Source organism: Coloeus monedula, assembly GCF_965178545.1.
Source record: "Coloeus monedula genome assembly, chromosome: 18".
In the NCBI taxonomy this organism is placed as follows: Eukaryota; Metazoa; Chordata; class Aves; order Passeriformes; family Corvidae; genus Coloeus; species Coloeus monedula.
In genome coordinates this window covers 5008977-5027313 of record NC_138798.1, presented here as the reverse complement: position 1 = coordinate 5027313, position 18337 = coordinate 5008977, and the positions used below count along the sequence as shown (strand labels likewise).

Here is an 18337-nt window from a genome sequence, read left to right as displayed (position 1 = left end):
CCCTCCCGCTGAGCCCCAGGTCACCCCCCTCACCCCGGACACTTCGGTGACCTGGCAGCACCGATGGCAGCGGCGGTGGGTGACACTGAGAGCATCGGGGGTGCGGCCATGGGACCCCCTCCCCCACCCAGGAGCGCGGGGGGCCAGGACGGGCACCCCGACTTCTCTGCGCGCCGGGAATGAAGGGGCAGAGCTGGGACTTTGAAACTCCAAGCTTTATTGAGTTGCTTCGGCAGCGTGTGCATCACACGGGGGGAGGCGGGAGGCGAGGCCGCGGGGGCACAGCGGCGGCCGGGGGAACGCTTGCTCCGCTCCCCGCGCCCCGGCACGGGCCGGGGGCTTTAGTTGGTGGGGTGGTAAGCACCGCGCTGGTGCCACTGCATGTCCCGGATGCGCCTGACCGACTGGATCTGGGGGTGCTGAGCGCCGAAGTCTGAGCTGTCCTTGTAGTCCCCCTTTTCAAACAGGTACTGGTAGCCCCGGTAGCCAGGGTACTGGTATCCCACCCACCTGCCAAGGCAAGCGGAGGGGGGTCATACATCACACACACCCCAACCATCACCCGGCAGAGCCCAGCCCCGTGCGGATGCTCCGGGATCCCCCCCCCCCCCCCCGGCCGCCCCCGGTACTCACGTGCCGCTCTGCACCCGCACGGAGGAGACCTTCTCCTGGTAGCCGTGTGCGTGGAAGCTGGGCACATCGTCGTCTATGATTTCGATCTTCTTGCCGGTGAAGCTGGGGTTTTCGTACAGCACGATCTTGTGCTCCTGGCTGTCCTGCAGCCGGGAGAGCAGAGACGGGGGTCAGCGGCTGCCGGCCCCGCGGGGCTGGGCAGGGGGGGCAGAGCCCAGGGCTATGGGGAAACCGAGGCCAGGGCCGGCACCTTGTGCCGCCGCTCCCACCGATGCCGGGGGTGCTCCGCATCCCTCCATCCAGCTCAGAGAGCCGCTGCCTGCGCGGGCACTGCCAGACTTACCAGCAGACGTCCTCCGCTCTGGGGTCACCTGCCACTGCCCCCGTCCCCGCGCCCCCTCCGACCCCCCCACGGCTCCCCGGGCCCCGAGGGCTGGGGCGAGGGTGCGCAGGAGGGGGTGCCCCTCCGCCCGCGGGGCTGGGGAGGGCGGGGGAAGGCTGGGGAAGACTTCTGGCTGCAGACCTTGGTCTGGCGGGTGGGTAGTGGCTGTCTGGGTGCTCTCACCACTTTGATGGGTCTCAGGGAAGTGATGCTGTCGCTTCTCCGGCTGTTGGTCCAGGAGTCCCAGCGGGGGTACTCCCCCTTCTCAAACACAAACTGCTCCCCTTTGCAGCTTGCCTGCTCGTAGCCCACCCAGCTGGAAGAGAGCACGGGACGCGCTTCAGAGGGGGCAGCGGCGCGGGGACCGGCCCCTGGCATCGCCCCCGGCGAGCGCCCGGGGCTGAGCCCCACCCGTGTCCCCTGCGCCCCGCCAGGAAGGGAGAGGTGCCAGGGAGGTGCCAGCCGGGAGCGGGCGAGGCTGCGGCGCCTCCGGCCAGCCCGCGCGTCTCTGCTGGCAGTGCCACCGCAGGGCTTCCCACTGGGGATGCTCCGACGTGGTGGCCACCCGTCCTTGGTCCCTGGGGACCCACAGGATCACCCAAATGTCCCAGCTGGGGCTGTGCTCCTACCAGGGCGCTCGGCAGCTGCCCCGTTATTCTGGGAGCAGCACTGCTGGGTGCGGGCAGGGAACCCTCCAGGGGCTTTTCAGGAGCTCTCCCTTGCCCGGAGCCCGTGGCTTGGAGAGCACACACAGGGCCAGCAGGCGGGGAGCGGGCACCAGGGGGGTCCCAGTCTCACCTGTCTCTGTACCCAAAGGGAAGGAAACCAAACTGGGGGTAATGCTGAGTGATCTGTGCCCTTGCCCACACCCCTCCAGTCTCCCTGTCACTGAGTGGGGGTTATCAGCCTGTCCAGGCGACGCTGTCACCCTCTGTTCACCCACTGTGTCCCCCTGCTCACCTGCTGGCACCCCCTGGCACTGGGCACTCACTGGGGTGAGGTGGGCGAGCAGCTCAGCTGTGTTGGCCACAAGAAATTCGGGGTGCGATGCGGGTGTGGCAGCGGGGAGACCCCTCCTCCCCAGCCCCTTCCCTCCCACCCCCCGCCTGGCCCCCAGAGCCCCTCACGTACGGTCCGGAGTGCACCAGGATGGAGCCCACTTTGTCCACGCCGGCTTCCTTCAGGTTGGGGCAGGCCCCGCTGAGCTCATGGCAGCGGCCCTGGAAGTTCTCCTGCTCGAAGATGGCAATCTGGAAGAGAGCAGCACCTCAGTGTGGGGGTCACCCCGGCCCTGCTGCCACTGCGGAGGGCGCACGCTGTTCCCGGCCACTGGGCAGCACATCTGCAGCAGCCCAGACCTCTCACTCTCCCAAAACTGCACTCCAGAGGGTTTTAAGGAGTCTGTGAGTGCAAGCCACCGCTCCCATCCCTCTGGGGATGCAGCTCTCACTCACGGGTGCCCGCGAGCCCCTGCCAGCACTGTCCCAGTGCCCCTGGTAGAGGGATGCCCACACTCACAGCGGGCATCGAACAGCTGAGGGACTTGGGTTGTGGTTGGAGCGCCGCAGCCACCAGCAGGACACTGTGACCCAGACACCCGGGGACAGCTCGGGGACAGCCCCAGGGCCACCAGCTCAGCACTGATCTCAGGGGTCAGCGGGCAGTGGGGACGGATCTGCTGCGTCTGCAGCGGTGGTGGGAGATCAGCACTTGATCTGTTCCCACCCGCTCCACCTGCACCGAGGCTGCAGGATGCCAGAAAAACCCCGTTCCCCATCCCCTCGTCCTGCTGCAAACAGCTCAGCAGCGCAGCCGGCCACGCTTGGCACCAGCCAGGGGTACTGGGGGTGCTGGCGAGGGGAGCTCAGCTGCTGCCAGCGGTGTCTCAGGGTATGATTTGGGCACCCAGTGAGGCTGAGAGTGCCCTGGCCCCTCTCTGCAGAGCTGGGCAGTCTCACACTGACCTTGGAGCTGGCTTGCTGCTGCTTGGAGGCTGGCATTTGGTGCTCGGAAGCCATCATCAGCTGGGTTGTCTGCTGCCTTGGGAGGGAAACTCAGCATGTTAAAAGCTGCCACTGAGGACACACTGGGGACCATGCTCAGAGCCCCGTGTTCATGCCCTGTGTCCGTGCCCCTGTCCGTACCCTGCAGTTCGCCCGGGGAAGAGGGTGTTGGGACCAGGGCTCGCAGCAGGATGGGCTCAGGCTGGAGTTGTCAGGGATAAACCCTGCTTAGGGCTGCTCAGCACCCCAAACCTCCCCAGGCTCGTGGCAGAGCACAGGCAATGGTCCTTGGGACCTGCCCGGCTTCTCCAGCACTGGGAACTGTGAGCCCAGGGAATTCCCAAATCATTCCCAGTGGAACCCAGCCCCTATGGTCGAGGCTTTTCCTGCTGTCCCTGTCCAGCAAGTAACAGCGGAGAGTCCCTGTCCCACGCGGGTGCTTGAAAGGGTGATGGAGAGAAGCCCCGGGGCTCCCCCCGCCAGCCCCAGCCCCGAGGAGCCTGTGCCGAGCCCTCCCGACTCTGCCTGGCACTGCCGCTCCTTGGAAGGAGCCCCGTCCTCAAGCCCAGCAGGGCCCTCAGTATCTGAGCAGCTCCAAAACAGGTGAAAACGGCTCATTCCTGACAAAAAGAAACGGAGCCATGGCCGGGTGGTGAGGTCCTGCTTTGGGCTGCAGGGACGGGACTGTCCCCGGCTCAGCCGCTGCGTGCCCACACCCCGCTGGCACCGGGAAGAGATCCCGGCCCCGGGGATCGGGAGGAGGCTACGGCAAAAGAGAGGACAACAAATAGCAAAGTCTTACCAGTTATACCAGTACCCGCTTGAGCCAGTGACGGGCTGGGGCCGGGAGGTGGAATTTATACCGAGCTGCAGCAGAGTGGTGCCAAAACTATTTACAAAATAGTTAAAGCCTGATTCAAAGCGAGAATGCTGGATTAAACCCCAATGAAAACCAGGGTCAGCTGATCCGCCGCAGCCTTTGTCTGCCCGAGCACCAAGCCCGAGTTATTTCATTACCTGTCACATTCGAGTCACCCGCTTTGTCGGGTTGGTGGCGAGGAGATTTGGAGTTTGCAAGCATCAGCCGAACGCGTGCCAAGAGCCGGGGCGGCCCTGGCCAACAAAGCCCCGCCAGCCCCGCTTCAGGCGTTTCGGGGCCAGAGACTTGATCCCCCCGACAGCCCGGCAGCCGCCGCCGGAGCTGCTGAGCTCGGCTCTTTCCATGCGCGATAAAACGCCTCAAAGCGCTGGTGAACGTCTGGCTTTGCCCGTCTGCGGCCCGGGGAGGGAGCGCCCGCGGCCGTGGCAGCGCCGGGGGCACCGCGGGAGCCCCTTCCCGACACCGGCCCGGGGCTTCGGGCATGGGCAGGGGCTGGGCAGGGGCTGGGGGCAGCTGCAGCAGGGCAGCACCCAGGCAGCACCGTGGGCCTGAGCATCGGTGTTGGGTGTTGGGCTCCTCCCGCGTTACCCCCGCCCTTTTGGGGTCCCTGAGAAGCACCCCAGCCCCACAGGGCAGTGGGAGCAGCAGCAAGGGGGCCCTCTGTGAGAGCGGGACGAAGCTGAGGTCATGAGGGGCTCAGCGTGGGACACGTCCCCGTGGCTGGGATGTGCCTGGGTGGGCAGCACGGCCAGGGCTGAGCTGGGGGCCGAGGGCAGCAGCGAAGCCCCTTTGCTGGCATTGTCCCAGGAGGCTGCTCAGGGCTGGGGGCTGAGGGTGGCTGTGGCAAAGGGGGGGACAGACACTGTCAGACTCCCTGGGTGCTGTGCAGCACCCACAGCCCTCTTCACCCCACAGAGGAGCTAACCCCAGCAAGTGTCACCCAGCTCGAACAGACCCCAGGCCTGCTCCCTCCCTCACACAGCACCTCCCGGGGGTCCCACAGGAGGTGATGGGCTGCAACCCCCCGCCCCGGGGTCACCTCTGCCCCATCCCCTGCCCCAGGACGGCTGCACACAGGGTCAGCCACAGGGTGTTGTCACAGAGCCTGCCCTGGAAGTGACATGTGGGGGGGTCAGTCCCTGGGGTCTGCAGCTGCCCCGGCTCTGGGCGATGGGGTTTGTGGGGCCAGAGGGGCCAAGGTGACCGTGCAGCTCTGCAAGGAACCCATCAGGCCACGGACAGGCCAGGGTATGATCAAGAGTTTCCAGCATTCCCAACCCTGGAGTCCTCCCCTCTTCCCTGTGCCTCCTGCTGCAGCCCCACAGAGGGACCCAGCATTGCCGTCCCCATCTCCTGGGTAAATCCATTGAGGTCCTGAGCCCTGGACCCTCACGGACCTGTCCCAGGTCCCAGTGCAGGGCACTGCAGCCCTGCAGCCACATCCCGTCCTCTCAGCACCACAGCACGGGGCTGACACGGTGCTCAGCACGGCTCCTGTGATTCCCTCCCTTGGCTCTGCCGGGCTGGATTCCCGCTCATCCCAGCCCCAGGCGGTGGCGGTGCCGCAGCCCCCCGGCCGTGGCAGCCCCAGCGACTGTTCTGGAAGCAGCTTTCGCCACTCGGGGCCAGGCACTCGCCTTTCACAGCCGCCAACCCCCGCCCGAAGGGAAAAGCTCCGGAGGGGTTGCTCAGGGACCTGCACGAAGCCCTCGGGTGGTCTTGAGCCCATCTCCCATCTCTGTCCCCAGCCCTGTGGGTCCCCGAGTGTGCCCACGGTGTCCCTGTGCAAGGGCAGTGCCAGGGCAGCTCAGTGTGGCACCCCTCAACCCCTCACCTCTGCCCCCAGAACAGCCCCTCCGTGTCAGAGCTCATCCCCCAGGAGAAACCACCCCAGGACTGTGGGAAACTTCCTTGGGGACAGGCTGGAGACCCTGCAGGGAGCTGGGGTTGGGCACAGCCATCCCACCACGGGATGAGCCCCCTTCGGAGCGCACAGGGCCTGGCACGACTCCCCCGGCCCCCTCCCTGCCCTGGGCCTGGCCGCCCGCCCTGGGAGCGGGCAGGAGATGCTGTGGAAAGGGACAGAGGCGCTGGAAAAACCCTGACGCGGCAGCACCGGGGGTTATTTTTGGAAAGCTGCAGCCTTTATGTAACACTGCAAACACTGGCACTTCCCCCTCTGCCCTGTGCGGGGGGTGCTGGGTGCGGCCATGGCCCCATCCCCATCCCCATCCCCATCCCCCTGCCCCCCTCCCTGACCTCCCCCAGCCCAGGACCAGGCAGGCCCCGGCAGCCTCCAGCTCAGAGCTTTATTGAGGTTTTTGCACAAAAATCACCACGGTCACGGCATCAGCCGGGGGAGCCCTCGAGCGGCCCCGGCGGGAGCTCGGGGTCCCTCAGCTGTTCTCGAAGGAGCCCCGCTGGTGCCACTGCTGGTCCCGCACGCGGCGCACGGACTGGATGAGGGGCTGGTTGGCGTCCCACTCGTTCCAGTGCCGGTACTCGCCCTTCTCGAAGACGTGCTGGCGGCCCCGGTACCCGGGGTACTCGTAGCCCACCCACCTGTGGGGACCGAGGTGGCGCTCAGCAGTGCCCACCCCACAACCCCACATCCCCTGGAACAGGGGCAGCGTCCCCATCCCCATCCCAGTGCCCGTGTCTCTGCCTGCCACAGCCAGGTGGTGCTGCCCCGGGGCTGCTCCTGTGTCACCAAGTGCCACCGCACAGGCTGCAGCCACAGCGCCCAGGTGGGAAATGCCGTGTGCTAGGAGGGGATGGAGAGTCCAGAAGGGAGCACAGCTCCACTGCTCTGGTGATGGGTTAGGGCAAGGAGCCATCACGCAGCCCCAGGGACACTGCCATGGTCCCCATTACTCCCTGTGGGCCAGGGAAAAGGCGGCAGTGGGGAGGGAAAAAGGGACACAATGGGCATGAGCAGCACCGTGGGAGCAGCTGCCCCAGCCCCACTGCAGTGGCTGTGCCAGGCACCCCTGCCACCACCCTGGGGGGACCAAGCACGGTGCCACGGACAGGAACCTGTTGGGGTGTCCCCTGCATCCCCATCCTTACGTTCCGTTCAGGGCCTTGACACTGGCCACGCGGTCCTGGAAGCCGTGGGCCCAGAGGCTGGGGACGTCGTCATCCACGATCTCCATCTTCCGCCCGGTGTATCCCACGTTCTCAAACAGGTGGATCTTGTGGTCGGCGCTGTCCTGGGGGAAAGGGCGGGGTCAGGGGCTGCCCCCAGCCCTGCAGTCCCCAGTGGCCACCCCAGCACAGCCCTACTCACAATCTGGAGGGGCCGGATGGACATCAGGCTGTCGCTGCTGTGGCTGTTGGACCAGGAGTCCCAGCGGGGGTAGTCGCCCTTCTCCAGCACGAACTGCTCCCCGGCGTAGGCCTGGCGCTCGAAGCCCAGCCACCTGTGGGACCCCAGCGTCAGGGGGATGCTCTCCCTGCCACCCCCCGGGGCTGCTCCACCTTCCCCACCCCAGACTTACGGGCCAGACTCCACCTGGATGGAGCCCACCTTCTCCATCTCCTTCTCGGTGATGTTGGGGAGCTCCTCTGTCAGCTCACACCTTTTGCCCTGGAAATTCTCCAGCTCGTAGATCGTGATCTAAGGTGGGGAGAGATGCTGTCAGCCACCACAGCAGGGGAATACCCTGGGAAATGGGAGCAGCAGTGGATCAAAGGGCTCTGGCCGTGTCCCTCCATCCCGGCCATCCCATGCTGATGTTGCTCCTCACCTGGCAGAGCCAGGTCCTGCCAGTGCCTCTGGGCCGAGCTCTGGCCAAGACTGTTTGCTTGGTAAAGCACAAGCTGGAATTTCATCCATGACAGGCTGAAAGCCAGCTCAAACACAGCACTGGAAACACGGAGGGTTTGGGCTAAGAGACTTCCAGAGCTATGGGCTGTCTTTCCTGGCCCCAGCCTGGTCACTGCCCATCCTTTCCTTATCAGTGCTCCCTCCAGATCCAACTATTCCCTTGGCCTGGCCTGGCACAAGCTCTTTATTCAGTGTTTCATTCTAAGCCCTGCCAGGTGCAGAGACCCCAAAGCCTCCTCAAGGCTGAGCTGTGGGATGGGTTGGAGCCAGTCCCAGTGGCCAGAGTGTGGCACGGAGCAGGGCCCAGGGTGCCCAGCACCATTCAGGGACCGGGAAGGTCAGTGGGGTGACCAGGCACCCCCTGGCACTGTCCCAAAGGGGTCCCAGCTGCAACCCCTGAGCCTATGACAAGGCAGGTCTCAAGGGACAGAGGTGACACCCACGTTCCTTAGGAACTTCTGTGCACCATGGAGCAGATCCAGCTCCCGGCACCCCTCTATCCCACTCGCAGGATCTGCTCCCACCTCCAGCCTTCCCTGTCCAGGGGCAGCTTTGTGGGAGGCTCTGCAGCCACCACGCCATCTCCAACCAACCTACGAGCTGAATCCAAACCTACAAACACACCCGGGGAGTTTCAGTGCCTGGGCCCACAACCGATCTCACCATCCTGGATTAAATCTCTGGGCAGCTGCACAGCAGCCTGGCCAGCCAATGTCCTTGGCAGCCACGCAGGCAGGGAGCTGTGCCCCTCCTGCCAGGCAGCAGCAGCAGATCCCTGGCTCCTCCAGCTGCCTCTCCAACCTGCGGCTCCCACCAGAGCAGGGCCACCACCCACTGCTGCTGTGGGAGAGCTGGAGGGCACTCCTGTTGCCAGCACCAGCTGGTTCCAGCCTGGTGTGTGCACACCGCATCCCATGGCATCACCTGGCATCCATCCATAATCAGTACACCCCAGTACACCCCAGTAAGCCCCAGTATACCTTGTAGTTGCCACCTCGCTCGCCAGCACCCTCCCCAGTCGCCATCTGCTCGGGGGGACTTTGCTGCTCAGTCATTGTGCCTGGAAAACCCAAATTGCAGGAGGTTAAGGCAGGAGGCACTGGGATTACAGCCGGTAATGAAACACGAAGCATGAAGCTGGCATGGGAACAGGCAGCACGGGTTAGCACAGATCCCGATGCAGCAACTGTAAATCCCCAGGGATGTCCAGGCTAGGAACAAGCTCTGTTATGCATCCTCCTCTCCCTCCTGCACACGGGCCCCGCATCCTCACCCGGGCACCCGCAGGACTGAACCGAGCCCTCTGCCCAGGGCAGCTCGCCCAGTTGCCACTAAACTCCCATCTCACAGCCCGGCTTTTGTTCCCAGCAGGAATTTGTCAGCTTCCAGCTGCTGACACCTTTCCCCACAACATAAACCTGACACCTCTCCCTTGCTCCAGCATCCCGGGGGACACCAAACCCGGCAGCTGGAGCTGCTGCCGCCGCCTCGGCCGGGAGGGGGATGGTGGTGAGAGCCCCCTCCACGCTCTCCAGGAACATCCACAAAACTCTGCTCAAACATTGGAACAAGCCTTCCCCGGCCACGCCACGCCAGGGGGTTTAAGAGACGAATAAAAGAGTTTGATCAACATCCTGAATCAAACCCTGCAGCTTCACTTCTCGCCGCGCACGAGCCAAACCCTTTGCTCAGGGACACCTCGGCTCAGACACACAAATTCTTTGTGGAAGCCCCTTGCAGTCCCGGCGGTGCCGCCGCTACCTCTCCGTGTGGTTCCGCTGTGCCGGGCGGCGCGGGCGGCCCCGCTATTTATGTGTTGCTTCTGAACAGAACAGCAGAATTACCCGAGCGCTGATACAGCAGCTGCGTCCACGGAATTCCATCCATGAGATCTCATCTCAATAGCGCGGGCGCGCAGCGGGCTATGGAAACGTCATTCAGATTTCTCCCGGCTGTCCCTGGGACACGGGCCACTCGATTTACAGAAGATTAACGTCGAAATTCACATCAGCACGTTCACGCTGCTTCTTGCCAGGTTCTCTGGAAAACTCTGCCATCAGCAGTTCACGGGAGGGTTTAGCCTGGAAACCGAGCGCAGCGCGAAGCAAAATCCGGGCAAAATATCCCCGTTTGTGTGGGCTCCAGCGCAAGGTGCGAGGCAGGGCCGGGGTCAGCTCTGGGAGCTCAGTGGGAAGCTGGAGTAGCTCAGGATCTCCAGATTTGTGTTCTTGCTTTAACTTTGGGCCTAAGTAGGTTCTCTCCCTCGAGTCCCTTTTCCTTCTCTGCCCCCAGTCCGGCTCCCTCCCCAGGAACACACTGGGAACACACCCTGGGGTGTGTGATGAGGGATTTCTGGAGCCAGGTGCCTGGCACAAGGGTTTATCCATCTTCACAGGCACAGGATGATGTAAGGGAGGAGCGCAGCCCTTCCACACCAGGCACCAAACTGGGAGCATTTCACTCTGCTGGCAGTGGGCCTGACTCCCTCTTCACCTTTGAGAGTCCCTTCAGACTCAAACCATCCTGATTCCTCAGGGAACTCTTAGTTCAGCTGCACATATCCCCATTTACAATGGCCCTTGCAGGTTTTTCTACCTGCTCTGAGTGTGGCTCATCTTGAAACCCATGAAACCTTTACTGAAATTGCCAGAAAAGCGAATCCCCTGGGCCAGGCTGGACAAACTGAATGGGAGAGGGCTGGAAACCTCTCCTGTTACATGGGTTAGAATGAGGCCCTTCATCCCCATCCCATCCCTGGGTGATACTCCAGGCCTGGTGTGACAGGGATGACCCAGGAGGTGTCTCCAGCTGCCTGTTCCCTACCCTGCCCATCCTGCAGTTCCTGATGAAGGAGGATTTGCTGTCCCCATCAGAGCCATCCCACAGGTGCCACAGCTCCAACAGGCACAGGCTGAGGAGGAATGGATTCATTCCTGTCTTACCAAACACAACATCTGTTCTCAACAGATGAGAAACACAATTTCCCATGCCAGTCCCTCCCTGCCCAGCATCCTCATTCACCGAGCTTTGCCACAGCTGCAGGGCCCTGGATCTGCCTCTCCCAGCTCTCCACGCTGACAAGGCAATTCCAAAAACATGACAGATGGGGCACTGGATCTCCTTGATGCCTCTCCCAAACAGACCTCAATTTCCTCTTGCTGTCAGCCTCTTAAATCCCTTTGAAAAATGACTATTAGAAAATAGCTATTTTTTGTTAATACCTGGCAGAGCTAAACTGGAACTGTAATGGTACAGTGCAAAACACAGCAGCCAGAATATCCTTATTCCCTAAAATGTGTAATACAAAAAATACAGTATTTCTATCACACAATGTATTTATTGTGACCCAGACTGACAGACTCTGTAAGGCCATGTGGAGCAACATAAAAGTTTAATCTCTACAACAGCCCCTTCTAGACCAGGTTTGATACCCTCGTGTTTAATATGGAATGAGAAAACCCCATAAACCACCGGACCTTGGCTCTCCTTCTCTGCCAATCCCACCAGAAGAACCAGAAGTTATTTCAGGTTATATTTTTGCAATACATTTATATTTGAGTGAACAGGACAGCCATGGAACAGAGCTCACCACCAGCTCGGGAAGGATTCCCACCTTCCACCCTCTCCACTCCCAGTGTGAGCAGAACTAGGCCTGGACTCTGCAGCCCCTGCCAGAACACCTCAAATCCCATTAAAGCTCCATGGAGGTTGTGTCACAGGATGGTTTGGGTTGGAAGGGACCTTAAAGCTCATCTCATTCTGCCCTCACACCTTCCCCTAGACCAGCTTGCTCCAAGCCCTGTCCAACCTGGCCCCAAAAGCCTTCACCTCTGAAAAGTCCACCTTTAATGCCTTTTGAAGTAAATACCTGTTTTTGCTTCTCAGCACTGGGCTGAAGGGACAGATGCAATACATCCCTCACGTGGCTGCAGCTGCTCTTGCACCAGTGTCCTTCAGGGAGGTGCAGACGGTGACCTCAGGCTGACAGGGAGCAGGGTTATGGTGACAGCTCTGTATTTCACTGGAATCGTTTGTTTTACCCCCAGAGCTGGCCTGGGGACAGCAGTGACAGCGCTGGGGACTTGCTCCAGAGGTTCTGTACCTGGATACACCTTTTGAGGCAGAGCCACACCCCAGAACTGCCCATCTCCCCCTGAAACACACTGTCCCTGCAGAAATCAGGGATTGGCTATTCCAAACCTTTTGCAGGTCACACTTTGCACTCCCAAATCCGCCCCACATGCATTTCAGTTTGCCAGTAACTTGCAAACAAAGAACAGGGTGAAACAAACTTTTGTGGGGGTGAAAAGGGGGTGGTGTGTGGGGGTAAGTTCTATGGAAAGTCTTGGAATGTCAAAGGTTGGAGAACCAAACATTGCTTCTTTCTCTGCAGGAAGTGAAAGGCTGTGGTGGATGACAACCAAACTGAAGATTCACAGATGTAAAAAAGGTGAATTTGCAAACAGAAAAATAAAAAGGATCCAGGAGTGAAGGAAGCAGCACATCTGAAGGAACCTGAGAGCTCACTTCCATCTCCAACAAACAGCAGGAAAAAGCACATGGCAACAAAAGTGAAAGAATAAAAAAATTCCAAGAAGCATTATTTGGAATTAAAATAGAATTATATAAAGTGTATTACAGTCTGTTCTATCATTTAAGAAGTAATAACATATTTATATATCTTTTATTACAGAGCGATAACCCGAAGAGAAGGAAGTCGATATTTAATCCATGTACAGTATAAAGAAATAACAGAGCAGAAAAACCACTTTCCCATTCAACAACATTCTAAAGATGCTTTTTAATTAGACATTTAAGCATTAAACATTTCTCAGTAGTAGGTTAAACTACTCAATACAGTAATTTCAGTGCATTGTCCAAGCAGACGTGGAAATGCAAACACATTCAAGGGCTTTGTGGAAACCTCGTGTCAATCCCCTCAGTTTCCTCAACACAAACAGTCACAGAATTTCTGGCCTAGACCAAGAACCAGAAAATCCTCCAACTGTTGGGAACGCAGCACTGTCACCTGTGGGAGTGGAAAACCCAGCCTGTGGGAACGTTCCTGTGAGCGTCACACGTGGGACGCACCCATGGAACCCTGGGGTGCTGCCACGGGAATATATCCCAAAGAACACACCAAGAGTCACCTTTTCCACCATCATCTAAAGGAGAGGGAAGGAAATCTGTGCAAGGTTTTAAAAGGAGCTGGGGGAGCTGGTTAATGGTGGAGGCTGCACTGACACGGCCCATCCCCATCTCCCGGCAGGAATCCTGGGGATCGCTGCTCCGTGGGGAGCAGAGGGGCTGCCAAACTAACAGTGGCAACAGCTCCCATGAGAAACAGGGCAAAGCAGCAAGGAGAAGACTTTTCCATCAGACAGACGTCTCCATCTCATCTCCAGGGAGCACAGGGAGCTGCCGCCAGAATAAAATCCGGGAGCGAGAGATGTGCAGATGGGACTTGTCTCCTGCCATCCTGCTGCTATTTCCTGCAGACTGGGCCTGCAAATCCCCCCCTGTGACTCCTCCATGAGAAGAATTGGCACATGGTTTTGGCAGCTCCAAGCCTGACAGACAGTGGCCCGGGCAGGCCCCGCGGGAGCCGCGCTCCCGAAACACCGATGGGGAAAAAGACAAAAGGAGAAGGAGCTGAAGTGCTGGTGCTTTATGGTTTGTATCCAGAGCAGCCCCTCAGCAGGACATGGGGAGGGCAGCCCAAGGAGCTCTGCCAGGTGAGGAGAGCTCTCCACTTTCCTTCTCCCTCTTCCACATTTTCCTGGTTGAACATGAGGAACACCTGGAATCACCTCCCTCCCTGGGCTATGCTTTTAAAGGTTATTGAAAGAGCACTTATCTGGGGCAAGAATTAAGTCTGTCTTCCATGGCCATGGTGGTTGGTGTTTCAGAATGAGAGTCCAGAGACAGGGAACAGCTGAGAATTAGGGATACCCAAACACCCGTGTGGTCCAGGAGATCTCTACTCTGCTATCAGCACATCTTGCCAAAGGAAGGACAGGAAATCATCTGAGAAACTGAAGATCACATTTAGGTTATCCCACAAGATCAGCATAAAAATAAAAACTTAAACCTGGTATTTACAGATTAACAAATAAAAATATGAAGTGGGACTATCCGAACTGCTATTAAAGTGACATTCAACAATTAACTGGAACCCTGATATGAGTGTAACATCCTCCCTCTTCCCTTCCTTTTTTTGTTATAAAAACAGTATTTACATAATTTTACTTTTTTTTTTTTTTAAAGAGAACTGGTTGACATTATTGCTTGATCCTTTTTAGGAAAGACATTCCAATGAAGCAATTATTCCACATGCTGACAAAACACAGAATATACCAATTCAAGAGTGACAAAAGTTAACATTTTGTTCATCTAAAAATTATCTCCATCTGCCGGGTCAGCAGATCACATGTAAATATTAGCCAATCAAAAATACATTTTACAAAAAATAATCAAGTTTCCTTTTTCAATATGGCAGTAAACATGATTTGTTCTTCCACTCTCACCTTCCACAAACTTCATTCTAAATAGGAGCTTACTATTTGTTCACCAAAAAAAAAAAAAAGATAAATTTGATTAAAATTATTATTTTCATAAACAAACACAAAGCCCAGCCAGACACATCTCCCAGAGGTCAGTGCTGAACACCTACAGAGTCTGTTCCACAGCGAGGGGAGTTCCTTGGATCACAGCATTCCCAAACAGCTCTGTTTTCCAAGACTTTCTGAAGTGCTAACTGTGACCCAGGGGTTCTCCTGGCAGGCAGGTCTGAAGTGCCCCTGTCCCCCCTGACCTGACAGACACAGCTTTGTATTTGACTATGAACTGAAGCAGCTTTTCTCCACAAAACAGGAAGGCACCATGCACAGAGCAGTTGAGGCAGGAAGCAAACAGCAGCAACATGACATGGGGGTTTAGGTTCAGATGAGTTAAGGCTTCTGTTGAAGTTCTTTATCTTCTCCTAGTTAGAATCACTGTCTGGAAAAGAAAACAGAAAGAAAGGTGTGATACAGTCAGGCAGCTGGAACAGGAATTCCCTGAAATGTGTTTTCTGTTGTAGTGCCACCTTGGTTGTGTCTATTTAATGCATTAAATGCTCAAGAGCTGCCCAGAATCGTGCTGAAACCACACCAAGTTTTCAAACTTTGGGAAATCACAGCCCCAACAGAGTGAGTGTTGTGAAAATCAAATGATGTGCAGAATCAGTGGAACTGTGACTGGGAGGGAAGGGGCACTGCCCTGCTTGGCACCACTCCCTGACACCCCTGGTGCACAGGGCAGGGTAAGGGTGGTGTTGGTGGGGGCACAGTGGTGAGACCAACACATCGAAGAAATGTGAGTTTGTTACTGCACACCTGCACTTAGCAAAGCACCCCTTCCTACCCAAGTACCTTTTCAAACCTGATTCTCATAATGGCTCTGTCTCTTCTTTGATTTCAGCTCCTTCAGCCACTGAGGAGACTTTTCTTCTGACCTAAGATATAAAAAAACCCACTCTTTATTCTTTCATTATGAAAATTCCTGACAGAAACAACAAAAAAAAAGGAATGTACAACTTGTTGCATTATTTTTTCCTTCCACCAAGAGGAGCATTAGCCTCTTCCTGACGCTGGGATTCTCTCACCTGTCCTCCTTTTCCACACTGGAGGGCAGCACTCTGCTGCCGGGAGTGCCGAGCTGTGCTTTGGGGGATTTGAAGAGCTGAGCAGAGCTGATGTCACCAGTGCTCTCGGACTCTTGTCTTTTCCGCAGTTGGGCCTAAATATAAAAATAAAGAAAGGGGTCCTTTGAAGCCAGCATGCAGGCTTTTTTTGGAAAGCAGAACAGATCACTCCAGATTTATAAAAACAAAAAAATTCTCTGAAATGAGTGAGGGAGCTCTTTATAAAGCACCCACAGCTACTGAACTGGTTTATCTCCCACCTGCTGGGCTCTGCCTGAGCTCACCTTGAGGACAGAGTGATCCATCCCTGGGAACACGGGCAGTCTCTGGGCTTGCACAGAAGATGACCTTGGAGTGTGCTGGATCTTGTCTTCCTCCTCAGAATCTTCCTGTTGCATAGTTTTCTTCTCTTCTAATTAATTGTTTTCAAAAAAAAAAAAAGCAGAGGGGGAAACCATGAGCCAGCTTTTCACCTCTGCCTTGTCCTAGATCTCTTCCTGCACTCGAGCAGGAACGAAGGGCAGTACTTAAAAAATGCCCTTTACAAACTCCTACCCTTGCACCCAGGCTGATCACAACCAATTATTCCAGCTAGCTGAGGGGTTACCTGTGGAATCTTTGAACATCCAGGCATTATCTGGTTCTTCTGTCAAGGAAAACCTGTTCTCCAGGTCAGGCCCTCTGCTCCTGCGCAGCGAGTGGGACGCGGGCGCCCGGCACCGGCGCTTCTTGCTCAGCTGCACCCGAGTCTTCAGAGCACTGGAGTCCAGGACAGCCGTGTGCTGGAGGAACACAGACCTGGGAGTGAACCCCACCTCCTCCACAGTGACTTCCCAACCCACTGGATTGCATTCACCTGTTCAGTTCAATTAATATATATATATATATATATATTTGCCTGACTGTTATTATTGTAGTTACTTAAAATTATACAGAAGAGAGTTTATGATGAGGACACGGTACTTCGTGGCTAACTGGGTGTAATCCTTTGGTCTCTCTAGGCTGTGGATACCTGAGCTGCATGAATTATTTGCACTAAATGAATATAAAAAATAACTGCAATTATCAGGAGTTTGGTTCCTAGAGTGTTTTAGGAATACAGGCCTTGCTAGTCCAAGACTGGGATCTAAAAAGAGCAACTACACAAAATTCCCTCATAGTGCAGAGCTGCAGCTTCCCTGCCAGCCACAAGCACTCGAAGCCACTCACCAGCAACAAGGACACTCCAAGTTTAGTGTCACAGCATTCAGAAAACTTCTGTGATCAGTCATTTCCAACATATCCAATCAGCAATAACATTTACAGAGCAAAACAAGGAGCTGTAATTGATTTGCTTGCTTAAAGCAATTTGCTGTTACAGACTTGCCTGTAACCACCAAATATCCCTGAGCCCTCACTTCTCCAGCAGATGTGGGTTTGCTCCTTTTCAAAAGATTTCAGGTCAGGAATAAACTCCTCATCACACAGCATTTGGAGCTATTAATGTTTTACAGAGACATCTTTAGTGGCCCAGGGACAAAACAGAACCTTCTGGAAGTGTCCAAACATGGTGTGGATGTGGCACTTGGGGACGTGGTGGTGGTGGCCTTGGCAGTGCTGGGCCAACAGTTGTACTCGACAGTGCAACTGTTTAGTTTGTTCTCCAAACTAAACAAAGTTCTTGCAGCACTAGACCTCATTAACTGTGTATGGCCAGAAATTCCTGGCCTTAAACCAGCTGCAGGATTCTTCACTATAAAAAAATCCTTTAAAATTCAACTCTGAGCTACCATGGAAAGAAACCAATTGTAAATAAGAAAAATATTAGTGAACATCTTTACGGCCTTAAATCTGCATGGCTGACAGCACAGCAGCCACTAACTGTTTGTGTTATTTAATTATGCTTCCAATGTTCATCCCTGGAAGTGTCCAAGGCCAGGTTGGATGAGGCTTGGAGAAACCTGGTCTAGTGGAAAGTGTCCCTGCCCATGGCAAGGGGTAGAACTGAATGAGCTTTAAGATCCCCTCCAACCCAAACCAGCCTGAGATTCTATGATTGATTATCCAAGGACAGCAGCTTTATGGAATCTCTCAGAGCCTGAACACTACAGAGACTTAGAAGAACTCTGTAGTTTTGATCCTCAACTTTTTGGGCGGGAAAGCAGCCGGGAAAATCAAGTGTGGGAAAGGCAGAGCAAAACTGGTTGCAGAGTTTCCAGAAGAAACTGCTTTGAAGGGAGGGAACCGAGGGAACGCACGATGGCAACTTACATCAATGAAGGAGAAATAACTGCTCTTGTCCTCAGGGAGTGTGTCTCCTGCAGGAGGCAAATCAGTCCCATCAGTGGAGTCCATGTCCGTGCTCGAACGGTCCAGGCTGGTGCTCCTTTGGTCTTTGGAGAAGTCATGGTGCTCGGCCAGGGAGGGCGGCTCTGTCTGCGAGGACAGCGAGGACGGGTGGCTGCCCGGGGGCTGCTTCCGCCCTGGCACAACCTCATTTTCCAGGGAAGGAGATTCTCCCACAAAGCTGCAAATGGAGCAAATGGAATCTGTGAGACTTCGGGGTGAATAAATACCTGCAAGGTCAGGCTGGATCCCACATGATCAGCGTGAGTTAAATAAAAGTGGAATGGAAAGTTTGAGCACCAAGGGGAGGCATCAGGTACCAGCAGCAGCGTGTGGATCCCTTCCACTAGCACAGCCCTGAGCCCTTGGATTCACAGTGCGTTGGGGATTGGGGTGTATTCCAGCCAGCCAGAGGATGTTTCCCTTCAGGAATGCTGGAGCTGAAGAGAGGTGGGCACCAGGTGGCACCCTAAGGCAGGGCTCCACGGGCAGAGCTTCCTGTGCCTCGGGGAGGACGGCAACAGCACCTGTACCCGGTGCTGGGATGTTCCCAGTGTATTCCTAGAATTCCTTCCGTGGCCTAGACTGACAGGAATGGGCT

The 18337-nt window shown here is 56.6% G+C and overlaps 3 protein-coding genes across 6 annotated transcripts in view; all 3 read right to left on the bottom strand.

The window, feature by feature from the left end:
- Nucleotides 1–341: 341 nt before the first annotated feature.
- CRYBB2 (crystallin beta B2) lies at nucleotides 342–3036 on the bottom strand (the record flags this gene model as incomplete). Its single annotated transcript, XM_082293312.1, has 5 exons — nucleotides 342–510; nucleotides 634–776; nucleotides 1199–1331; nucleotides 2147–2265; nucleotides 2980–3036. The coding sequence occupies 5 exons, from the start codon at nucleotides 3034–3036 to the stop codon at nucleotides 342–344; spliced, it is 621 nt and encodes a 206-aa protein (XP_082149438.1).
- Nucleotides 3037–6294: 3258 nt separating this feature from the next.
- CRYBB3 (crystallin beta B3) lies at nucleotides 6295–9614 on the bottom strand (the record flags this gene model as incomplete). The annotated part of the gene is given in 7 exon segments (XM_082293461.1): nucleotides 6295–6460; nucleotides 6968–7110; nucleotides 7188–7320; nucleotides 7399–7517; nucleotides 8708–8787; nucleotides 9489–9542; nucleotides 9545–9614. Coding segments are annotated over 7 exon segments (765 nt in total).
- A 2820-nt stretch (nucleotides 9615–12434) lies between these two features.
- KIAA1671 overlaps nucleotides 12435–18337 on the bottom strand; it is a 65661-nt gene continuing 59758 nt past the window's right edge. For 2 of the 4 annotated variants that reach the window (XM_082293613.1, XM_082293614.1), the window contains 6 exons: nucleotides 17662–17917; nucleotides 16019–16193; nucleotides 15696–15823; nucleotides 15373–15506; nucleotides 15150–15222; nucleotides 12435–14726 (listed from right to left, as the gene is read on the bottom strand). In XM_082293613.1, coding sequence (XP_082149739.1) covers nucleotides 14700–14726; nucleotides 15150–15222; nucleotides 15373–15506; nucleotides 15696–15823; nucleotides 16019–16193; nucleotides 17662–17917 — 793 coding nt within the window. In that variant the 3' untranslated portion in view covers nucleotides 12435–14699. Of the gene's footprint in view, nucleotides 14727–15139; nucleotides 15223–15372; nucleotides 15507–15695; nucleotides 15824–16018; nucleotides 16194–17661; nucleotides 17918–18337 lie in introns of all 4 variants that reach the window. The other 2 variants (XR_014226939.1, XM_082293615.1) reach the window with 2 other exon arrangements.